The sequence below is a fragment of the Dinoponera quadriceps genome, unplaced genomic scaffold, assembly GCF_001313825.1.
Source record: "Dinoponera quadriceps isolate SergipeBrazil2010 unplaced genomic scaffold, ASM131382v1 scaffold2414, whole genome shotgun sequence".
NCBI lineage: Eukaryota > Metazoa > Arthropoda > Insecta > Hymenoptera > Formicidae > Dinoponera > Dinoponera quadriceps.
In genome coordinates, this window is record NW_014556444.1 from 415638 (window position 1) to 438755 (window position 23118).

General features: G+C 43.2%; 1 protein-coding gene across 1 annotated transcript; it reads right to left on the minus strand.

Moving 5' to 3' along the window:
• Nucleotides 1-12423: 12423 nt before the first annotated feature.
• LOC106747406 lies at nt 12424-19803 on the minus strand. Its single transcript, XM_014624900.1, has 2 exons — nt 19597-19803; nt 12424-12956 (listed from the first exon to the last, which is right to left on the minus strand). Exons 1-2 carry the CDS (start codon nt 19706-19708, stop codon nt 12520-12522), a joined length of 549 nt encoding a protein of 182 aa, XP_014480386.1. The 5' UTR covers nt 19709-19803; the 3' UTR covers nt 12424-12519.
• Nucleotides 19804-23118: the final 3315 nt, after the last annotated feature.

The window sequence follows — 23118 nt, forward strand, 5'->3', positions numbered from 1 at the left end:
GGGAGCTGAGACGAAAGAGCCGACGTGCAAATGTCGTTCTGAACTTTGATCGTAAAACAGCGGCAGACTTCTCGGGTGGGTGGAGCATCCGTCTTGAACCGCTGCCAAATCGGTTAAGCGCGAATAAATTTCCGTGTCAAACTTCGTGCGGACGAAGGAGCCGGTTCCGTCGTGTGTTGTCGGGGCAAGGTTGGGCGACGGTGCCGCGGAAGTGGGACGAGGCGCTAATCTCTATCCGAACGAAGGAAAACGCGCCGGGGGTGCAGTCGGGAAAGTACGGCGAGGAGGGGGGATGGAAAAGGCGCGGAAAATGCGCTCTCGTTAGCGGCCGGCGATGATGACGTCGATTCTACCGCAATACATTGAATCTGAACAATTTTCGCATCTCACCGGCGTGTTGCCGAGGCCGAAAACATCATCGGGGGGGGCGATTCCGCGCGCGAAAGGAGCCAAAGTTCCCGGAATCTGGCCAAATGCCGCGGCGAAAGTTACTATCAAGAAAAAAGAAAGGCGGGAGGAAGAGAAAGAGAGAGCCGGGGAAGGTTGAATCGCGCCGAATTAAAATCGAATCGCGAAAATTCCAAATGGATTTTGAAATCTTACCGAGTTAACGGAAACTTCGCGCCATTAAAACTTCTTATACGGTCTTCTTAATCTTATGAAATAAAAAGACCTCCGCGCTCCCGTGCGCTAAGAGGAAAGTTTGTAAAACACGAGCGGTATGCCGACGTGCCTGAAATGTTTGTCTTGAAATATTTAATCACCACTAGCGAGCGCCCCCGTTCCCCTCCGATTGCGAAATTATTTCGACGTGCAACGTGCATGCGTACGTAGCCGTCATACATTCGTGCACCAGCTTCGGCGCCACATAATAAACGGTAATAAAAAACCAAACGCACTGTACCGCAGCGTTGTATCGCGAGAAATTTCCCCCGAGTCTTTCCATCTCGAATAAAAGCTCGGCTTACATATTGTTGTAACGAGCAGAGAGCTCGCGTATAATGAATAAACAGCAAATGGGTGAATTTCGCGTTATACGCCATTACCCGCCGAGGTTGCGAGACGCGCGCGTTCGCACAAAAAGACGCGGCTGCCGGTTGCGTAACGGTGAGAAAGGGAGAGGAAGAGAGGGGGGAGGGGGCGTAGGGCAACCGTGGTGTGACGAAGATTTAAAGGTATCGTCCTCGGGGCGCCCCGAGAAATACAAAGTCCGCGCGGTTGAAACGAAACGGGGAAAAGTCGTAAAGCGTATTATGACCGTCTCATAATTTACGGCGAAGCGACCCGCGCGAAATCGCCCGTCGACTTTCCGTCACCGGGATTCGCGCGGCGAAATTGTTCGCGCGCGCATTGTTACGCCGTGAAACCGTTCTCCCTTTCTCCCCCTGCCTCTCCCCGGCGCGCACCGATCGACGGGACTTACAACAATCAAGTAGAAATGTTTCCGAACGGTGTGCGCGTACGTCGCGAAAAACACGTTTTTTTAGTCGTTTAATTAAATTCGCCCCGTGCCAATTCCAGAATCGGACTCGCCATTCTCCGTGCGTCGCGCGTGATTACAAGCAACAAAGATTTTGCTGACCAACGTGTGGAATGCGGGTAAGTAATGTGGAATAATGGAACTCTAGAGACCCACGCGGGAAGATTTTTCTCGACAAAGAGGGCAAATTGGAGAACGTTACGCAAAGATATTGATAAAAATGCCGCGCGGCAAACTGACGCGTGAACGAACAACGAGCGTAGCTGGAACGTCGAATGTAATTTTCCAACAATCTCCGCGTCATTTCGAGCCAACTCGTTGTCCGCGCTTAATAAACCATTTTAATGCGGTGGTAACTTAAGTTCAGCCTCGCCTTCGAACTCTGCGCTTCGGTTAATCTTAATTTCACTCGCGGTACGGTAAAATTCCAGTATAGAGATTCTTCCAGATTTTCCCATATGCAAAATAGATTCCGACTAGAATATTCAAAGTCGCTCCAAAATATATTATCCCACTATGATACCAATTGAAACTCATTCTTATCCCAGACATGAGATGAAGCCTCTTTTCTGCGATGCTAATTGGCTGTCGATAGCATTTATAGTTTCAAAGCAACACAATAAATAAGCATTTTGTAATGGTGTTAAAATTGGACTTGGTTAAAATTTTTGCTTTAAATTTTTTACACACCATATTAATTTAATATTATGTTTGTTATCTCAATATTTTACGTTGAGTTAATATTTAATATATGTAAGTGTTAAAATAATATATTTTATATTTCAATGTCAATTAATAGTATAGATATCAATTAATAGTATAGATATTAATTTTGTGTTAATTTTTTACATAATATTTGTATTCATTTTCAACATATTCATCTTGTGTCAAATTAACACAAAAATTTAAATCCCCGTTTGGTACATGTGAAATGTGTTAAATTTAACACCAAATTTTGTATTGTGGAAAATGAAATTAAATTTGAAATTAAATTCTTATCCCAAACATGTGGGATGAAGCTTCTTTTCTGCAATGCTGATTGACTGTTTGCTTCGGCTTACTTCGTGTCGCGTGCGACTATCGTTGCCAGAATAAAGTGTTGGTTTCATCAAATATCAAATTAGGAGGTTAATAAATTACGTTATATTTTTAATATACTTAATATGCTTTTATTATGCTCAATAGTACACGCGTAGCATGTATGCATTTGTAAAGTGTAAATACTTAAAGTTTGTTATATTTGATATATTTTGTTTTGTATATTTGTTGTTACGTATATGGTTCAATTGTACGTAGCATAAAATGGAACCAGAAGAAATCTTTGCACGGAAAAAAGATACAGTTCACATAACTATAAATATTTATTTATAAGCAACATAGGTACATCATCTTTATTTATCTTTGTATGACAAATGTGTGTGTATAGTTGATATGACGTTATTTTGGTGTGTCAACTATATCAATGTAATTGCGCGTGATCTGGTTATGGCAACCAGAATTTGGTTGGGAAGGTTGTATGGCCATTATTGCAAAGCATTGATGTTAGAAAACAAAGGTGACTCACTACCTTTTAGTAAACACAAGAACATCGGCATAGGACTTACTGCTTGTCATCCGATTGTCGCGGTGAAGTGAGAGCAACGTGTATTAAAGTGGATGGATGACCAGCCCGAGAAAAACGTAAGAAGTATATTAAAATAGCTTTCGCGGTACCGGTAGGTAGTTACAACTTATTTTATGTTTATATTTGCGAGACTTTATCTAAGCCAACTAAATGGTGCAATTGCTATTAAAACTTTTGTAGTTGAAATATCAAGAAAATCTGGTCGGGGCCAACTGGATACCCGTCACTACTACAATAAAGTCAACAATCGCACTGTAGTTGTAGCAACCACATGATTAGTTGTTCCATATTTTACTATTAAATCTGATTGGTACCATCCGATTTCTAAGTCGGCCAACCAGACTGTCTTTGCCATTTTGGGAAAATGTTGGAGGTGACTAAATAGGATCTATTTATATTTCTCCTTTAGAATCATATGTTGGAAACATTCTTCACTCTAATCACTCACTTCCAATCAAAACCCGCGCATTTCTCAACTAGAATCCATAATTATTTTCGGAAATCAGACTAGATCCCAATTAGATTCTAAGAAATTTTCTATATGGGTTGCTCTCTCTCTCTCTCTCTCTTTTGTTGACGTTTCTGTCAACGGGGACTAATAATCCACGACGAAGTAAAGCTCGGGCCGACACTAGGTCGTTCTAATTTTCGACCTAGTCGTTCGGCCGGGATCGATTCGACAACGATCCATCAAGGATCCTGCGGTCAAGCCGATTATGCAGCGTCACGGCGCGGAATGAGAATCCTAGAGCACGCCAACATCAGCGCCTATCCGACGTACACGTACGGGGCGAGCACGAAAGGTCGTCGGGGCTTCATTACGCTCTAGCTCGACAGCCGGGAGGCTCGAAGTTACGCGAATGTTATTAACGTGGTACCTAAATCCCGCACGGCTATCCTCCGGAGTGCGCATCGGGCACGGGAAATGGGCGCGATACCGTGAGTTAGGCGAGTGGAGCATGTTTAGAACGCGGCGGTGCGTCTTTGCCCCCGCTCGGATTTGCGGATATACGTATATCGGATATCCGACGTTTGGGAAATCCACGGAGTCTCCGCTCTCTCGTCGCGACGTACGATCGCTAAAATTCCCGTCTGACACGTCGAGCGCAAGACGATTCGAGTAATTCGGTAATAATGTAGTCTGCGAAAACAGCTTCGGGAAGCTAACGGCGAAGGGGAGAGGTGTGAGGGAGAAGGAGAGAGAAATACGACGGCGGAACGAGATCTGATATCACGCGATATAAAAAATCATCTGTGATGATCTGTTGCGCGATACATCGCGTAAGATGTAAATAAATGCAATGTCGATGCAGGAGAGAGAGGGAGAGGGGAGGGGGGAGGGAAAAAGCGGCAATGATTAATTTGGATCATCTATCGGGCAACGTCCGTAACTACGGGGAATCTGAATTAATCGCACATTCGCGAAATGCGAATCATTCCGGATTGCTGCAAATGAATATCGGGTAACGCTGTGCAAATCTCGTTCATGGTATATCCAATATTCGGAAATCGCGTTTTCCGGGTAACAGATTATACAAAGCAAACACATTATAGCATTCAATATTGCACACCACTCCAACGCATTAAATAAAACTAAAAAAAGAAAAAAAAGAAAAAAAGGATACGCGCGCACGGTGCGCGTCCATCGTCGCTTTTAACGAGCGACTAAGTTCGTTAAAAACGTTAACGAATTAAAAATGCAAATTGATGCGATTATTGCTGTTACTAATTCACCGTTCGTAATGACGAGCTTGGCTCGTTCTCGTTTGCTCGACGAGCACCAAGTCGAAACGCTCGTACCCAGAGAAAGAGAGAGAGAGAGAGAGAGAGTGTGTGTGTGTGTGTGTGTGTGTGTGTGTGTGTGTGTGTGTGTGTGTGTGGGAGCGAAAAAAGAAAGAGAAAGAGAGAGAGAGAACGAGGACAAGAAGAGCGAACTATCGCGAGGACCATTTTTCAATATTAAGGAGGCTTTAGGGATGATTTAAATAAGCTCGAGAAAGCTTGGTGGTACGCGGCCTGAAAAGTCGGACTTCTTCGATTTATGGGGAGACGTCAGAGACAGCTTAGAGTCGTTCTCTTTGCGCGCTCGCATTTAAACCTCGCCCTATCTTCACTGTTTCTCTTTGCCGCTGCTCACGCTCTATTCTTCCCGCTTCGTTCTTATCGTTTTCCGGATCACGTGGTGATCGAAGTCGCGAAACCGTAAAAACCGAACTTCACCGGCGGTGAAACGCTAGTTCGGATAAGGAAGTACGACTTCGTCTTGTAATCCGCTTCGGTGTATGTAACGTTCCGTACAAGGCAGCCAAATGTTGCAATGTAGAGCCAACGTTCCGCCGATTTATTTGCAGACGAGAGAACGATTTTTTGTCGATTAAATTTGACCGTGACAAATCACTATATCACATTATTCACACAATCAAAACTCAAACAATAAGTGTAAATTAAAGTAAAATTAAATTTATGAAAATTAAATTTATGAATAAAACTAGTTAATTTATACCATAAGGGGAAGAAAGAATGCATTATATATTCTCTACACGCGCACGATTCATTTCATTTTCTTTCGATTCGCTCAAATCAAGAGCAAAATTGACATATTGATCACGGATATATTTTTTGCCAGTGAAGACATCAACACATTGATCGGTATACTTAATCGATAACTTGAAGATACAACGACCTTCTCATCAGAAGCGGAACAATCTCAGCTTTCGAGCGAGGAATTTACTGCATGTCACTACGATTTTTCTACGCGGAGATACTAACAAGCGGCGAATCGTTTGACGGGGACCCAGGCTCGTCAATGTTGCGCGGCGCGCCCTTTTATCCGAGCGTGCCACCGGAGGTGTGAAGAACGCACTACAATGTATCGCGTGCACGTCGTTTGTCGGCAGCGAGGGACCGCACGCGCCGCTTACAAAAATTCTTGACCCTTCTGACGTTCGTATCTCCGCGAAAAATTGACGTATCGACGCGAAACAAACGCTATTCTTCTCAGTTTTTTGCACTCCATACGCATAAACTCATCTTAAGCGCTCTTATCATGACACGTTGTACAATTACAACACGTGGTATATCGTTATGTCGGTGTGCAAATCTACAAGCCAGAATATAGGATGTCCAAAAACTAACATATATCCTTAATATGACAGATTCTTCGAGATATTCTAGGACAAAAGTTCAAATAGGAATATGTCGAGGTATCAATAGTTTCTGAAATACAAGCGATCGAAAAAGCGGAATTTTCCGCAAACTAAACTTGGAACGGATAACAAAATTATTTTCTTCGAACGATTTCAAGCGAACTTTGATAAAAGTTTAGGTTTCTACTTTGGGTTTCAGTTACAAGGATACATCATATTCAAAACTGAAAAGTCGCTATAAATAAAGACCTACCTCGACATTTTCGAACTTGAACTTTCATCTTCCTAAAGAATCTGTCATGTTAAATACATCCGTTGATTTACTCCGGAACACTGTATATTTTTAGATACGAATATAGAAAATGTTGAATATGTTAAAAAATAAGTTAATATATGTTGGCAAGATGAATATGTTAATTTATATTAATATTAAAATGAGTTAATTTGATATTAATGTAATTCCTATATTTTTAATACATTCTCCATATTAAATATAAAATTTCAGTGGCGTTACTGCGTTATCAATTAATTTTACAGTACCGACCAATCTATTAATATCCTCATTGAGCAAAATATACAGGATGCTTCTTTTGGTATCTGTGGTGTGCAGGTAGAACAGGTAAAACTGAACAAGAAAGTCACGTGCCGTTTTGCAAAATCTCAATGGGCCGTTTTTAACACAAAATCCTTTACCGTGTACCTCCATTTCGCGCCTTATCATCTTATCGCCTCATCAAATATTTTCAATTATCGCAAATCCTCATATCACGCGTCTCGTTGTAAGAGAAGTAGCTTGTTGGCTCTCTTCTAACGTCACGGAACATCTAGCTGAAGCGAGCGACGTAACGCTTGGAAGATCATTCAGACTCGGTGTATATTAAAAACTTTTCGAAGTGACGACAGAGAAAACGGCGCTCCGGTAAACGGAAGTCTGAGAGGGTGATTGATGGCCGAACGATTGTCCTCGGTTGGAGGAGACGGACGGACGCGCCGGGGCTCGCGATAATTCACCGACGCTCTCCCGACACGCGCCGCGGGCGTTAAAAATAGGGAGGGAGACGAAGAGATTAGGCGGGCCGCGAGTTGTCCGACATCGTCGGCATCGGATAACAGGAAGCGGGGGCCGGTAAAGGAGCGGACGGGATGAAAAGTGGCTCTCCTTGTCCGGCTGCCCAGGGTCCCGTTCCCCCGGCCGTCGCCCCGTCGCGGACGTCACGGGCGCTCTTTAGCGCATAATTAAGCAGCCCCGCGTCATTCGTCACAGACGTTCTGCCGGATTTTAATTTAAAGTTATGATTCATGACGATGCAGCAGCGGCCAGAGAGCAGCGTCAGCGCGGCTTGGCCGAAGCACGGAACGTGAAAGAGGTCTTCCTCTTCGAGAAGAAAAGAGGCGCATCCCGGCCGTCCCGCTAAGAGCGAGGAGAATGCGAGAGTCCGACGAAAGGGGAGCAATAAGAGAGAAAAAGCGATGAGAGTCGCTTTCGGGCTCTCACATATTCGCGAAAAATGGAGGTACGAATAATCCGCGAGTCCGGAGACAGTCAAGAACACATATCGTAGAGGGAAAAATTCCAAGGAGAAATTCACGAGATAATTCCCTTATCAATTTTCAATATGAATTTTCATCCCGCGTTTCTTCGCACTTCCGCTATTAATTCTCGTTTTACCAAGCTCGTCCGAGCTGTACGTCGAATCTGCGAGACGCTTCGATCGCGATCTCGAGCGCGAAGTGATTGCAACGCTTCGCATTTGCTGTTCGATATTTACGCAGTAAGCGAGTCTAGAAGCTAATAATGGTGCAATTCTAAACAGATTCGTAACTTGTTCTCATAAGACTCGTGAGAATTTATGCACGGAAAAAGATTAGTCTTAAATCAAGAATAGATATTCTCATATATAAGCAAGAATATATCATAATTTTCTTATAATATTCTTATATAATTTTCTTATCTTCTATAGAAGACTTTTACTTTTAACGTGGTTGAATTTATATTGATGCAAATATTACTTGAACTCGAGACAAAAAATTTTCTAAGAAAATTATAATATTTTTGCTTATATATGAAAATATCTATTCTTGATTTAAGACAAATTTTTTTCCGTATGAACATATCTGTAATTCAATACGTGTATCGTATCGTACGTTCACCCGTAAATATCTACGATTTTTCGTAAATCTTACGGCTAGCTAGAAGCTGTCAGCTAAAATTACTGTTTGTAAATTTTACCAACATTTTCAGTGTTGTTATTATACATAATAAATCGAAGCATAAATATATATTGGATGTTTAAATGAAGAAGAATACAATAGGCAATATAGAAAACATATATATAATAGCTTTAATATTACTGATAACCTACTTTGTAGAAACCAGAATGTGTGTATATATTGCATTTCAAATAAAATATTGTTTAACCTTACAACTTCTTTTTTTAACTCGCAACTCTCAAATGACAGCTCATTAGGTTATTCCGCTTGATGAAGACCCACATGAAATCCGTTAGAGCGCTTAAAGATAGATTCTTATTGATCTATACGGCGCATGGAAGTATTTTACAGCATCTGATGGACCCTACTCTTAGTCAATAATCATAACTATAGACATGTAATGATGAGCGGTATAGATGCTGGTACAGAATTGCGGTTTACATAAAACTGTAACTCAAATTACGATTGCTTCGTAATCTACTTGACGATTGAACGATTTATTCATATATTTGCTTAGAATTGCAGTATAAATATGTATGACGCACGTTCGATACGGTGGAAAGGAAATACGAGAGAGAGAGAGGGGGGAGCGGAAAAAGAACACGACGATACGATGACGAAGTGACGTCAAACACTAGGACGATTCGGACGTTGATTAACGTTGAACGCCGTAAAAGAGCACTGCCAGCTATCGGGTTCCTTCGACGACGAGGCTTCCCGGGCCAGAGCGTGATTGATCGATTCGGAAAACGATTATCGACGTGTCGCGAGGCGTAAGAACGAGAAATCCACTTTCGACCGCGGCCATAATTAGCGGCGCGCCGCCTACGCAGATAAGACACGACGATCGAATGTCGAATGATTTATTATCCAATTACGAGAGCGAGCGTCCGTGTCCGCGCGCGCGGATCAGAAAGCTTGCGCTCGCGTGCGTCTCACCAACACCGAAATATCCCACCACGACGAGGTGCGCGATTTGTTCTCGCGAACTATTCTCGGATCGGCGATGCTAAAAGTTTTTGAGGTCGTTGCGCGGAGGCATCGTGAATTCCGTCGATACAGCTGTCGCTTTCGGCGCCGCTTCGCTTTATTTTTAATGCGCCGCTCGCCTGCCAAGAATTCGCGAAAAACCGCCGCGACATTTTTTCTTCCTCATCCTCGCGATAACATACATCGTAAATAGTGGATAAAATCGCGGGTGGTATCTCAGAGTCCCGTTAAAATGCGATTTTTGGCGTGATTTATGGAACAACCAAAGTGTATCAAACTGTACCCGGAGCGTTTCCGCGTGTTTGGTAATTTGTAATAGAGGCGCGACTGGCTGTTTTGGTATCTACCTAGCTAATACTACACTATACCTAACAATGAAGCAGAGTACTTATTATAAGAGACACTTGTAGATGTTAAAATAACATATTTTATATTTCAGTGTCTATTAACAGATTATGAATATTAATTCTGTGTTAATTTTTGATACAATATTTATATTATTTTTTAACATATTCATTCTTGTGTTAAATTAACACACAAAAATTTGTGTCGACTGTTTGAGGCATGTGATACATGTTAAATTTAGCACAAAAGTATTTACTATATATATTTCCCAATTAGAATCCATAATTACTTTAGGAAATAGGTTTGGATCTCAATTAGATTCTAAGAAATTCTCTATACGAATCCAGCGCGTTTTAATAGTCGCGGATACCAGAATAAGCTCCAACCATACTAATGGCAACCTTGTTACACGTATCAAACGATCGCTGAAATTCGCGCGCGTACGCACATCCGGTACGCGGCGTGTGTAAAAAGCAGCCGACAAGTAGAGCGAAGTCGTTCAGTAGAAAAGTTACGAACTAGTCAGCCGGAGTCCGCCAGTTGCGTAACGAGGACGCGGCGGGCTTCCGGAGCGAGATTTCCAGAGTCGAACTTTCGAACCCTTGCGCGAAATGTCGCATTTATAAATCTGTAGCTTTTACTGCTAACTTATCGCACGTACAGGGAAACGGGAAAATATGTTTCGAAGTGAAACTCGTTACTGCGGAAAATATCTTTTCCCCGGCTCCGCGCTCAAAAAACTGATCGGGACGTTCGCGATTGTAAATCATCGAAACGCGGATCGTTAATTATATTCTCGGCGATACCGAAAAAATCTCACAGGAATCTATCATGCTCGTGAAAGAAAGAGAGAGAGAGAGAGAGAAGATTTACAAACACGCCATTACACTATTTACTTGTTTCAATAACTCAGCTCTCCCGGGGCTGTGAAAGTTAGCTTCGAAATACTTCCCGGATTAAGTACTAATCTCGATGTTCGGCCGAGCTCCGCAAAATTCGTGCTTCGTGTATCGTCAGAAATTTAAATTACACCCTCGAGTGTACGCCGCGGGAACGAATATACTTCGCAAAACAACTGAAAAAAAAGAAAGCCCTCCACGATTGTACCCTCAGTCCGCTCGCTCTTTCGCCCGCTCGTTCGCTCGCACGTACGCGAAGGCGAGCACCGCATTCGAGCCCCGACCGAGGCGTTACTCCGCCGAGGAGGACGCTGGTCGTTAGTATGCCGTTGTTTTTACCAATCTCTCCCGGCGCAATTTCGTGATATAGCGACCGTCCGTTAACGAAGGGAAGCCTAGCGCTCGCCGCCGCCGCCAACTTCCGCGCACCGAGAATTAATTCTCTCCTCCTCGGATTCCAGTCCGCGAAACGAGAGGATCCCGCGGGTAAACGATCCCCGGAAAAGCGGGCATTACTTACGGCGGAGACGTACTACTGTTAGCCGCGCTAAGAGCACGCGCGCACACGGAACAACGGGACGATGAATCACGACGGACGAAGACGAGCGGTGAAACAGAGAGAGAGAGAGAGAGAGAGAGAGAACAGAGAGGAAGAGAGAAGCATTCTCTCGTCACGATGATACTCATTGTCATGCTAATAACGCATGCACAGAAGTCATCGATCATGGTCGCGCTTTTTCTTCAGGTTCTTTTAAAGCGACCCCCCGCCCGTTCCCCTGCCCGCCGCCACCGCTCCAGTGTTTCCTTAACGACCGTTATTATGCGTACATGCGAGCGCGTGCAACGGCACAGAGCTTGGTAGCTCTCCTAAGCACTGCGTAATCGCATGGTCGTCGCGTTAATGCCCGACACGCCGCACGTGAGAACGTCTTTATGAGACGCGAAAAAAGTCGCCAGAGTTATGCGCTGTATACGACATGAACACGCGCGGACCCTTCGCGAGGGCTCTGAGAGAGGCCACTTGTGAATAAATCCGCTACTATCGCCGGAGCACTCTGTCTCCCTCTCTTCCTCTTTCTCTCTTTCTCTTTCTCCCGGTCTGCACGCATTAAAGGTTAATATGTTTAATTTTAGCCTTCGCAAGGAAAGGCGGAGCAGCGGGATGTGAACAGAAAAGTGAAGGTCATGAACGGCGCAAATATATGAATATACATTTTGCTTGATTAAAACAAAGGAAAGGTACAAAAAGTCGTATGTAATAATAAGCCGAAATATATTTTACAAAAGTATTATGATAGTATGTAATAAATAAATGTCTAACTAAGAATGATTCCTACACAGAGGAAAAGATTTCTTTGGATTTAATACTATTTCTTTAACTGAAACAAATTTGTCTTTTGGAGTAGAGCAAACGAGCGAATGTTTGATTCAATAAACAAGATTGTTTGGTTTCTCAAACAACAAATATGTCTTTTCCTCGCTTTCTCTTTAAACGCATTTCTTTTATATTTGTATTCAAATATTATAAGAATAACTCAAATAACGCATTTCTTTTATATTTGTATTCAAATATTATAAGAATTGTCACAAGTAAAAAATTATTTGAAAAAAGCCACGCTAAGTTAGAAAGTATTAAAGAACTTCGTTCCAATAAAGCAATATTTAATATGTAATGAAATCATTTCGATTGAAAACGAAATCTTTCTTCTAAATAATACCGTTTTTTCTATCAAACAACATGATTTACTCTAGTGGACTAACATTTTTGCTTAAATAAAATGCTACTCGATATTAAATTATGTTGTTTAATTAAATAAACCCGAGTCAAACAAACACGCATGGTAAATCCAGAGAAAATTTTTGTCCTTCCTCGCGAGAATTAAAGATGAGGTTCCGTGAAACGTGTACTCTGTGAAATTTTTGATCGGAATTAACGTCGAAATGAATGAAACGAAAGGACATTTTCCCGGCAACATCGTTTTTTTCATCGCAAACGATTCGTGGGCTGGAGCATGCGACGCGCTGCATTTCACAGGTGTTGCTATCTCCTTCAGCGCCCTCCTCCTCCTCCTCACGCTTCCTTCGTACATCGGAGCGCGGCGAACTTCTTGGCAAATTGCGCGCGAGGGTGCGACCGCCGACGTGTCTAGCTGAAATGCTGCATTTCTTCCGGCCTGCCTCGGTTGTCCTAATGCGCGAACGGTGTAGCGTTGTTGGCGGTAGTTGCTCACCGATCCGCGGAACACGCGCGGTCGGAGGCACTAAGAAATTGCAGTCACACGTAACAAGAGCGGTTTGTCGGTTCGCTTCGCGTTGGCGAGACGCGGGGGGAGGGCCGCGGGGGAGATATGTATACCGCCACCGCGCTACTACCCCCGACGTTCAATTTAACTTTTAACGCGAATCGATAACACGTTTTTGGCACGCGATTAATTACGTAGCGTTTACCGTGTCTACCAATTACCACCGGTGATTATTTGCGTTTAATCTGGCTCGACGGTAAGTCCGGGTGTAAAAACTATAATTGAAAGTAGCAAATTAATCTGCGATATCCGCACACACACGCACACACTGAGCGAGGGAGAAAGAAAGAGGGAGGGTGGAGCAGAGAGTAGGGCAAACAGGAAATTATAACGTCCGCCTAATGATGATTGGCTTGCAGACTGATTAAACAACCGAGTCTCTAGTAGGACGACAAGCGGAAAGGGGAAAAAAAGAAACTCAACGGCGTATTAATACGGAATTGCTTCAAAGCGGCAGTTACGCAATATAAACTGTGGAATGTCTGATAGTAATTTCCGCATAAAACTGCCCTGCAAAGTTCTTAAATTCGTTCCTGGAGCACGACGGAACGGTGTAATTAAATAACGAAATTTTCTGCGTTCCGCGCGCTTTATTACAAAATTCCGCTAATAATTGCCGGATATTTGGATTCGCAATTCCCTCCTCGGCTAGTCGTACGGCAATCAAATTAATTTATACACGGTCGACGATTACACGGGAAAAAAATTTGTTGTTTGATATTAAATACTTCGTTTCCATTTATATTAATTAAATAGCGCCGCTCAATATCAAATATTTCATCATGCGCATTCTGTAATGTCCTACTTTCCATTTTTTTTTCGATATCATACATACATACACCGGCGAAGTCAACGTGAAAAAACGAAAGATACGATAATCAGGACGGTCTTAATTACGAAATTGATATTTGAAGAAATTTTAATCTCGAAATAAAAAATCAGCGGAGGGAATAACATCGTATCGCATTTCCGGACCGATATGCGGGATTCTTTTTACTTCAAGATTAAATTGCTGCGATCCCCACCGTCTTGTCAATTCTGCCCATATTTTTTAAAGTGCAGTTAGTGTATTACCACTGAGAAGCAGTCAATAGTCATTGGTAGTCATTGTTATAAGTATAGCATTGCAAATCAATATAATTTCGCTGCAGAAGTCTGTTAAAATAGCGGCGACTGTTTCCATCGGAAAAATCTAACTGCTGAAAAGCAGTGAAAAAGTCATTTATTACTTCTTTTTAATCATCTTAATCATATGTTTAAGGGGTTGTCAGTAATTCTATCTGAGATATTCTTAATTATGTTTAATTGATTTAATTTATATCGTATTTGAAAAACACGCTTATCATGATGAAACTCGGAATTTCTAGCTCTTGAGTTTGCTACGACAAATATAATATACATATAATTATAAAACCAACTAGACTTAATGTAGAACTAAAATCTCAACTCAGACTGAATGAATACTCATTGATTATCAACACAATATTATTTTAGTCAGTGACATTTTCACTGATTCGACTTAAGAGGAGACAGTCCGTTTGCAAAACATTTCATTCTCACTTTGCACACGCCAACATCCGACTGTCCTCCCCTCTTTCCGTTACCTCTTCCACGTTTCTCTTCCTTATTAAAGCGAAGTCTATCTGAGAATCGCGACAACTCTCGAAAGTGAGGAATCGTGCCAGCGCGACTCCATAGTCTACCGGCTAATTTTAGCAAAATCTCCCCGACGGGATCTAGTTGGGAGCGGGAGCAAGTGGTTTTCTTCGAGAAAATGCCGGTCGATATTTCGCGAAAGCCCGGCACGTATCCCCCTGGTCTCTGTATCGTTTCACGGGAAACACACTGCGCGACCGTCGATCGTAAACGTCGACGTCGCCGACGAAGCTACGACGGAGCTTTCAAGCGGCTACACGTCGCGCGGCAACGCGTCATTCGTCGAAACGACGACGAAGTGGCCCCTGCACCTGTTCAACCTATAATTCGACGACGTTCGCGAACGAGTGAGCGGGCGCACGTTCTCCGTGGCGGCAACGTGGCAGCAATATTTATACGCGGGTGCACGCGAAATACCGCGAGAGTTTGCGCGATGCGTCAATGTGGGGAGGGAGCGTATCGTCGCGCCGCATCTACGCGATCCTATCGACGACGCGAGGAAAAATCGTTCTCTCTCTCGCTCTCTTCAGAGGGAACTCGAAAATGTGCTAGAAATAATTTGCGTTCTACTTTACGGTCTCTCCCTTTGCCGCACCGTTCTCGAACGTGGCAGCGTGGCTAATTAAAGCAAGTGGCCCCGCTAAGAAAGAAAGATAGAGAGAGAGAGAGAGGGAGAAAGAGAGAGAGGGTTCTTTTTACAGAGAAACACTAGCGATTGTATCTAGTTAACTCTTTAAACGACGGAGTATATTCGTAATTTCACGGGGGACGTAACGAATTAAGAGTCAATTATCTAACGCAATTTCATTTTCGCGACGACTCGTTCGCGTCTTCGCGGAATATATTTCGCACATTTTTGCGTTAGATATAATATATCGAATCTGATATATCGAAGGCTATCCTCGCGAGATATTTCACCGGAATAAAAGAGAGATTCCCTCTCTCTCTCTCTCTCTTTGTCTGTCCCTTTGTCTCTCTCTCTCTCTCTCTCTCCCTCTCTCTCACTCTTTCTATAATAATTTATTTCCACATTTCGTCGAGACACGAACTCGATGTTTCGTACGCCTGAAGTGCATAGCGGAACCTCTTCCCGCCGCCGTGAAAAAGCGTTCTCGCTTTTATCCCACGGCCAGATAGCGAGCGGTAAGTAGTAAGTGGCCGCGCGCCGTTGAACGCCATAAATTCTAGAAACGATGGCCGAGCTTCCGGCCTTCGCGGAAGCCGAACGGGGTCAGGAAAAGAGCTCGGTAACGTCGCCGACGACGCGCTCGGGCGACACGTATCCTCGTGATAACTACGCGATAGAATGTTCTCTTAAATTTCCCAGGTGGATCCGAGCGTACTTGCTTTCGCGACGTCTTTATACGCTCCACCCGGCGCCATTCAACCGCTCTCTCCCCCTCTTTCTCTCTCCTCCTCTTCCTCGCAAGGAGTCCCACGGTCCTTCGAGGCCCCTTCGAGGATAAGCGAATATCGAAGATGTTACACGAGAGTGGCTCTTCCCCCGCGCACCGAGTATCTCTCGCGAACGTAACTGCCCAACTCCGACCGATTCCGGATTTGGACAATTTTTCGACCGATCTTCGAGGCGACTCCCGGAGAGATTTCGCGCGAAGGTCAAATGCCAGGGCACGCAGACCGGAACAAACAGCGGAACGAAATACATAGCACCGGTGGATTTTTCCGCGATACGAGGAAGAATCATGTTTTCTTAAATTGAATCAATGAAATAGTATTCTACTGATAATCTACTGGTAATCAGTGAGTACTCACTAATGTTTAGGAGAAACTCTTTTCACTTAGCTCTTTTGTCTAGTACTTCACTGATTTTGATCAATGAAAGATTCACTGCAAATCGCTGTTACGTGACCTACAGCAGAAACATGTAATTGGAGACACTTGATACTTTGGTAGACTTGATCCCTAGCCATTATTTCGGAATGGAGAGATTTCATTTTTTTTTCATGTTAGCAGCAACGTTCATTCTTAATGTATTATTGTCTTAGGATGTAAATATATCTTATGTATTAATTAAAAACGTTTTAATTTTCCTTTCATTTATTAAGATATTCAACAAAATCAATAGGAGAAATCAGTGTCCCCAGTAGCTACTAGTAAGCAGTTACCTATTCTGTAGTTTTTCAACGATTTTAAGAATGTCACTAGTCTAGGTTGTCATTGCGCAACTTTTCTATTATATACTATATCTGCGCAACGACGATGTAACGATAACGAAACTGTCATTAAAAGTTACAGAATAGGCTTACAAGTTCCCTACATATCGTATATGCAATCAACCATATGTATGTCGTATTTGGCGAAGTTGGCACAGTATGGTAGCAGACTTAAGAGCTGGAGGTTTCGAACTCGGGTACCAGGATGAGCGTGCTTTCCATTCGAATACGATATAAATTAAGTCGATTAAACATAATTAAGAATATTTCAGGCAGAAGCGTTGACAATACTTTAAAAGTGGGATTAAGATAATAGAGAAAAGATAATAAATAATATCTTTTCTCATAGTTTCCGCAGTTAGACTTCTCCGATGAAAACAGCTGCTACTATTGACAGACTTTTGCAGTGAAATTTTATTGATTTGCAGCGCTATACTTATAACTGTGATCATTAGTGACGATAAACTGCTTCTCAATGATAATACACTGATTGCACTTTAGAGAATTCTCTACGACGGGATTTTCATCCGCGTTGGAACGTCATCAGGTGCAGCTTGATGTTTCCACACGCGAATTACATGCATAGCGCGCGCGTCTTCTACTACTTCGTGAAATAACAAACGCGCGCGCGCGCACGATAATATTCGCCGCGCGGCTTTCGGGATGATATTGTTAGCAGCATGACGCAAGGATTGGCTTCGCATTCTTAGACTGTAAATTAGCCGTACATTATCATCTATGGGACGTGAAATGGACTGTCCGCTGGTCACTTGTGTAAACACGAATTAACAATTGTGAAATAGCTTTTATAGCCATCCGTCTTCGTTCTCGGGCACGTTGGTGTACAACCTTTGACAACGGATACACGTTATTCTAGAACGCCGTGCTATATTTTAAAATTAATCCAGTAATAAATCGCGAAGAAATCCGCGACTATACAAAATTGACGCAAAATTTACGAGGCTCAGCTGTCGCGCGTAGATGCGATAAGTCATTAATTTCTGGCCGGTATGCGTGATATAGTTAATAATAGTGGCGATTGTGCGATATCGGAGAGAGAAAAATACATGTACTGAAAAAAGAACTTGGTAATTGTTAATCTTTTTTTCAGTATGAATAGACGGATGAATAGAGAGATGGATAGTGATAAAAATCGCATCGCGCGAATTCTATCATATTAATTCAGTCAGAAGAGAATTAACGGAGAAGCTAATCTCACGAAAATATTCAACGCGACAGACGCGGCGAGCGATCCTAATCGATGCCTTGGCAGGGGCGAAAGTAACGTGGAATGAAAGTAGCAGTCTGTTATTTTCATCCCGAAAATAATCATCGTTATTAGTGTTGATTTCCATTCATTTAGATACATTATTTTTTGATAAAATCGATATCTTCCATTTGCTTGTTTGTATATTAACTTTTTTCTCTTTCATAAGATAAACACATTCATTGATTATATTAAAAGATGGATAAAATCTAACCACATTTTATAATTAAGTAGAAAAATTTCATTTTATGAAGGTCGAGACTTATTACGATTGCCCCAATCCCTAAAATCGATTATAACAGGGCTCAGGGTTGATTGTAACATGGCAAAAAAAATAAAACAAATATATAATCAATATAGCAAAACATGTTCTTTTTATATTGGCACAAAGAAACATTCAAGTAAGCAAGAAATCATTAACATGACGTTATTATAATAATATTTTATAATATGTAACGTTTCCAAATATGTAATGCTTAATGTTGTATACAACGTCATTGTTAACAATATTCTACCCAAACATTAAAAATAATATTGATAAAATAATATTTCAAAAGACTGATTTAATGTTTCTTGCTTACAGGGATGTCACAAGTCGTAAAATTTAGTCGCATCAAAGAAGCTTTTCTTCTATGAAATTCTTCCGCCGTCAACCCATATTTTTCGGTCGTCGCTAAGTTCGTTTTCCTCTTTCGTACATTTGGCATTCTAAAATAATAATAAAAGTAATGGAAGATATCGGCTCGAATAAGCAAAATGTTACTTTTGTCCCTGGCCTCCCCTATTCGAAGGATGTACGCGAACGCGCGAAATAATTTCGTCAATAAAATAATTCCGATCGTAAGTCTCGCGCGAACACGAGACTGCAACGTGGGCGAACAATGACGAAAACTTTCGCCCGTCCGTACTCTCGTGAAACGAAAAAAAAAAAAAAACAAAAAACAAAAGAAAAACAAGCGGAGTAGCAATGCGAGTATGCATAAGAGTCGTGTGACGCGCGGAGGCAGCGAAAGCGCACGCTAAACCTCATTACGAGTTGTGACATACGACAGGGACGGTCTCGCGCCTGCCGGTTCGCGCGAAGAATGATAAAAAGCGTGGAGTGGACAGGGGAAAAAATAATAAAGTTTGTATCGCCAGAAAGATGGGGAGGCGGGAGAGAGGCGGCGGGGGGAGGCACGTGGTGACTCCCGGTGGTATTTATACAGAGATTGGAGTGTCGCCAAAATCCTAGACTCCTCTCGCCGCTTCTCCCTTCGCTTTCCTCCGTCTCTCTATTTCTTCCTCTCTCTCTCTCTTACTCTATCTCGATATTTCGATGTCTCGTTCTCTCTCTCTCTCTCTCTCTCTCTGCCTTGCGAATTTTCCCTCTTGCTAGAACCAAGGGTTCTCGACACCCATAGAATAGGTGGTGGATATCCAGCCTTGGCTTTCGTGCAGCACTCCAGCGAGCACTTCTACAGCTTTATTTGTCAACCACTTCGGGGCACGGCGAACTTACCGGTTGAAATTAAAGGTCGCTGCGGGTAATGGGTAAGGTCGGCCTGCGCGTCTGTTACTGGCGCGCTACCCGGCATCGACTGGCGGCGCGTACACGACGATGAATTTCTCATGCTTTCCTCGTTCGCGCGCGAACCACGGGTACTACGAGAAGAACAAGAGTGTTTTCCGCGAGTGCTCTCCTTCGTTTCCGACGTAACGATCCATGGTGACCTAGCGCGGCAAGCTCTTCGTGTCTTTCAGTTACTCGCATCCGAATAATTCTCTCGGCGGTAACAAAGTCGATCTATCGTTTCACAGGCGTGCCGGCAAGAAAGTGGCCGTTACACGCTCGAGGATGAGTGAAAAACAATAGCGTGCAGTGCGATTTCACGTTACTACGTTATTGAAAATATTCTCTCAAGTGAAATCAATAAAAATATCACTGATTGAATCGGTAAGACAATATCGCACTGATGATCAGTGAATATTAACCGACTTTAAGTAGATACACTTACGTTTAACTCCCCTGCCCCATACTTCAGCGATTCTGGACCGGTGACATATTCATTGCAAACCGCTGTCCCGCAGCAGAAATACGCATACATGTACGTATACGCAGCCAATCATTTGTCGCATTCGGTGCTCGCAAGGTAATAGATTCAAGAGCCAGAAACCCCAAGTCCAAATCCCATCAGCATAAGCATATCACAAATAAAAGTTAATTAAACATAACGATATTCCAGGTAAAATTATAGACCACCAACAGACACTCCAGCGAAACTTGACCCATTTGCAATGGTATACTCACAACTACGACCACCAATAACTATTGGCCGCCTCTCAGTGACGATACACCTATTGCACCTTAGGGAGTATATTTCAATTTTATCTCTTGGATGAACCATATCGCGGATCGAAGTACAGACGTAATAATGAGAAATGTGAAGATGGCGTAAAAGCGCTTGTATCCCTGCAACCGCTCTCGGCGGTCCTACATTGTTCTCGTGCCTGTCGCGCGTCCGTCTTCGTAAGCTTGCGAAAAACCAATCTCATAAATGCCCAACAAAACTCCAATTTACATGCTCCCGAATGGGCATATATCTGTAGCGGCGCGACGCCGTAAGACCGCTCGGAGCACTCGGACTGTAAGAATCGATACGCCAGATATCCAATTGACCACGAAGATTCCAAAGCAATGAGTATAACTCGGAAGGTTTTCTCCAGTGGTTATCCTGCAAGGTCTTAAAGCCGAACAGCCGAGCGATCGACATGGCCAATGTATTTCGATTTTATCGGCTTTTTCCCGTCCCTTCGATAATCCGTATCGTTCGATCGTACGTATCGCTGGCTCCTCGATTTTCAGGCATCTGCTCGGGGCCATCGCGCTTCGCGAAAAGCGCGGAATAACCGTGTCGAGATCAGTCGGAAACAAACGGATCCTCCCGGATCGACTGACCGCGTCCGAATTCGCTCGAGTGGAACGCGCCTTTGCGCTAATTATCGCGTTAACCCCTTCGACCTCCGTATTGAGAAACCAGTTTGGCTGCAATCGGAAAACGGCCGATCAAACGCGATTTGGTTGAAACATAATTTCTGCTTGTAAGAACCGAAATTTTGATACTTTCAGCCGAATCGCGATTAATCGCCCGCTTGCCGATTAATGCAACCAAACTGGTTTCTCAATGCGAACGCTGTCCTGTCAACGCAATACTCGTTTCGTAAACTTCGCAATTTGATGTGACAATTTCACTGTAATAACATTCTTTCACTCAAGGTCAAACTGACAGGATCAGTAAATAGATCTCTTTAGATCTCGACAACTTTTATCCGAAACACTTCCCTGTACAACTTATATTTCCCGAGACTTTTCAAGATTTCCACACCTTTTCCTCACCCTGTATATTCCGACAGAGAAGTATCGCTGGTCTGCATCTATAAATCTTAATTTTACACGCTCAACAAGATCTTAGAGTCTAAAAGCCAAATAATACGCCGATTTTACCGCTCTTTCACAATTTTTTTCTCCTCTTCGCGACTCTCGCCCTTGACGCCTTTGTCAATGTTCTACCTGAAATGGAGCGGCTGCAAAGAGATCACACGATATATCCGTTAGATCCCCGAGAGTAACGTCGTTTTAGTCGCGAGACGCTCTTTTTCGCGAGCGCGCAAGGCGATAAGCATCCGATTCCATTGCTCTCCAAGAACAACTTGACTCCGACGTGAAAATATAAAGATATCACGGCGTCGTAGTGAGGGAAGATCGCACGGTATCCGACGATTAAGGGAGTCATTAAAGCGAAAGATACCGGTGGACGGTTGAAGCGATCGTCAGGCGCGGCGCAGTGATAACCGTAAAAGAATACGACGAGCATTAAGAGAAAGAAGCCGCGTCATCTTGCACGCACGATCGCCTCCTAACGACCGTGGCACTGTTGCAGCACCGTAGAACAAAAATGTACCCGGCGTTCGCCGGGTCCCGTCTCCTGGGGCCTTCATGACATTTAAATGACCGTTTTATATCTCGTTACCTCTTTACACGCCCGCCTTCGTGCGCGTCATTACTCTTAAGATACATGTTTATTTTTCCCGGATTCGACCATTAGCATGAGCGATATTTCAGAGCGGCGCGCGCCTCTCCATTTCTTTCAGCGCGGACACGTAAAAATGAAAAATGAACGAATAACGGAAGCTCCGATCAATTCGAAATACAAGGGCGACGGTACGACGTAAAGGGACTACGCCTGATAAATTGTCCCTACAAGTTATTATGTAGCCTAATACTCGGCGGCTCTCAATGTTCCCACGCGCATATTAAGAATGATCGTTAACTCGAGATTAATTCCCTCGTAAATACCGCCCGATTGTCGGTGTGCGACAGCCGCGAGCGCGACACGAACGGCTGCGAAATGCGGACAACTGCGCATTCTAAATGCCGCGTCGAGGCGCCATTGTGAAAATGCGGCGCGCCGGTACCGATATAAAAGCATACGTCCTCGAAGAGAGCATACCCGCGGGCTCAGAAAATGGAATCGCACAAAGCGCCGGCCAGGTAGCCTAATGAACTCAGCGTGCGACGCGAGAATGTCTCGAGGACTCCGTCAGCTTGCCAACAAATGTTCGTCGTCTCGAAATCGCGAAAATACGAAACGCACCAATACGCCCTCGTTCGAATGAGCCGGTTAATCGTGACTGACGCGTCTAATTACGGTTAACTAGAAGCCTCCCGGAAGACGCTACCAATAAAGAAGGACGTGTCGACGAAATTGTACAACTTGTGAAATTGTATAACTTGGTATACCGAGAGAAAATTCTAGTTATTTCCGGCGCCGATAATATCGTTTTGTTATTTTAATCACAAATATAGCAGTAGCAACATGCACGTAAGGTTATTATCACTGACATTATAGTAACATTTGTTAGAAAAATAGTTGACTATACTAGCCTTGACTATTTTTGTGATTAAAATAACAAAAGGATTTTGTTGGCATCGGAATTGAATGTAATTTGTTTTCAGTATACTCTTGTTAAAAGTATTTCCATA

Excerpts from the sequence above, each read along its gene's own strand:
- LOC106747406 (XM_014624900.1), bottom strand. The coding sequence starts at position 19,708 with ATGAGAAATTCATCGTCGTGTACGCGCCGCCAGTCGATGCCGGGTAGC. Across the intron at positions 12,957-19,596 it reads GCGACCTTTAATTTCAACCG|TGCCTCCGACCGCGCGTGTT; the intron begins GTAAGTTCGCCG and ends GCAATTTCTTAG.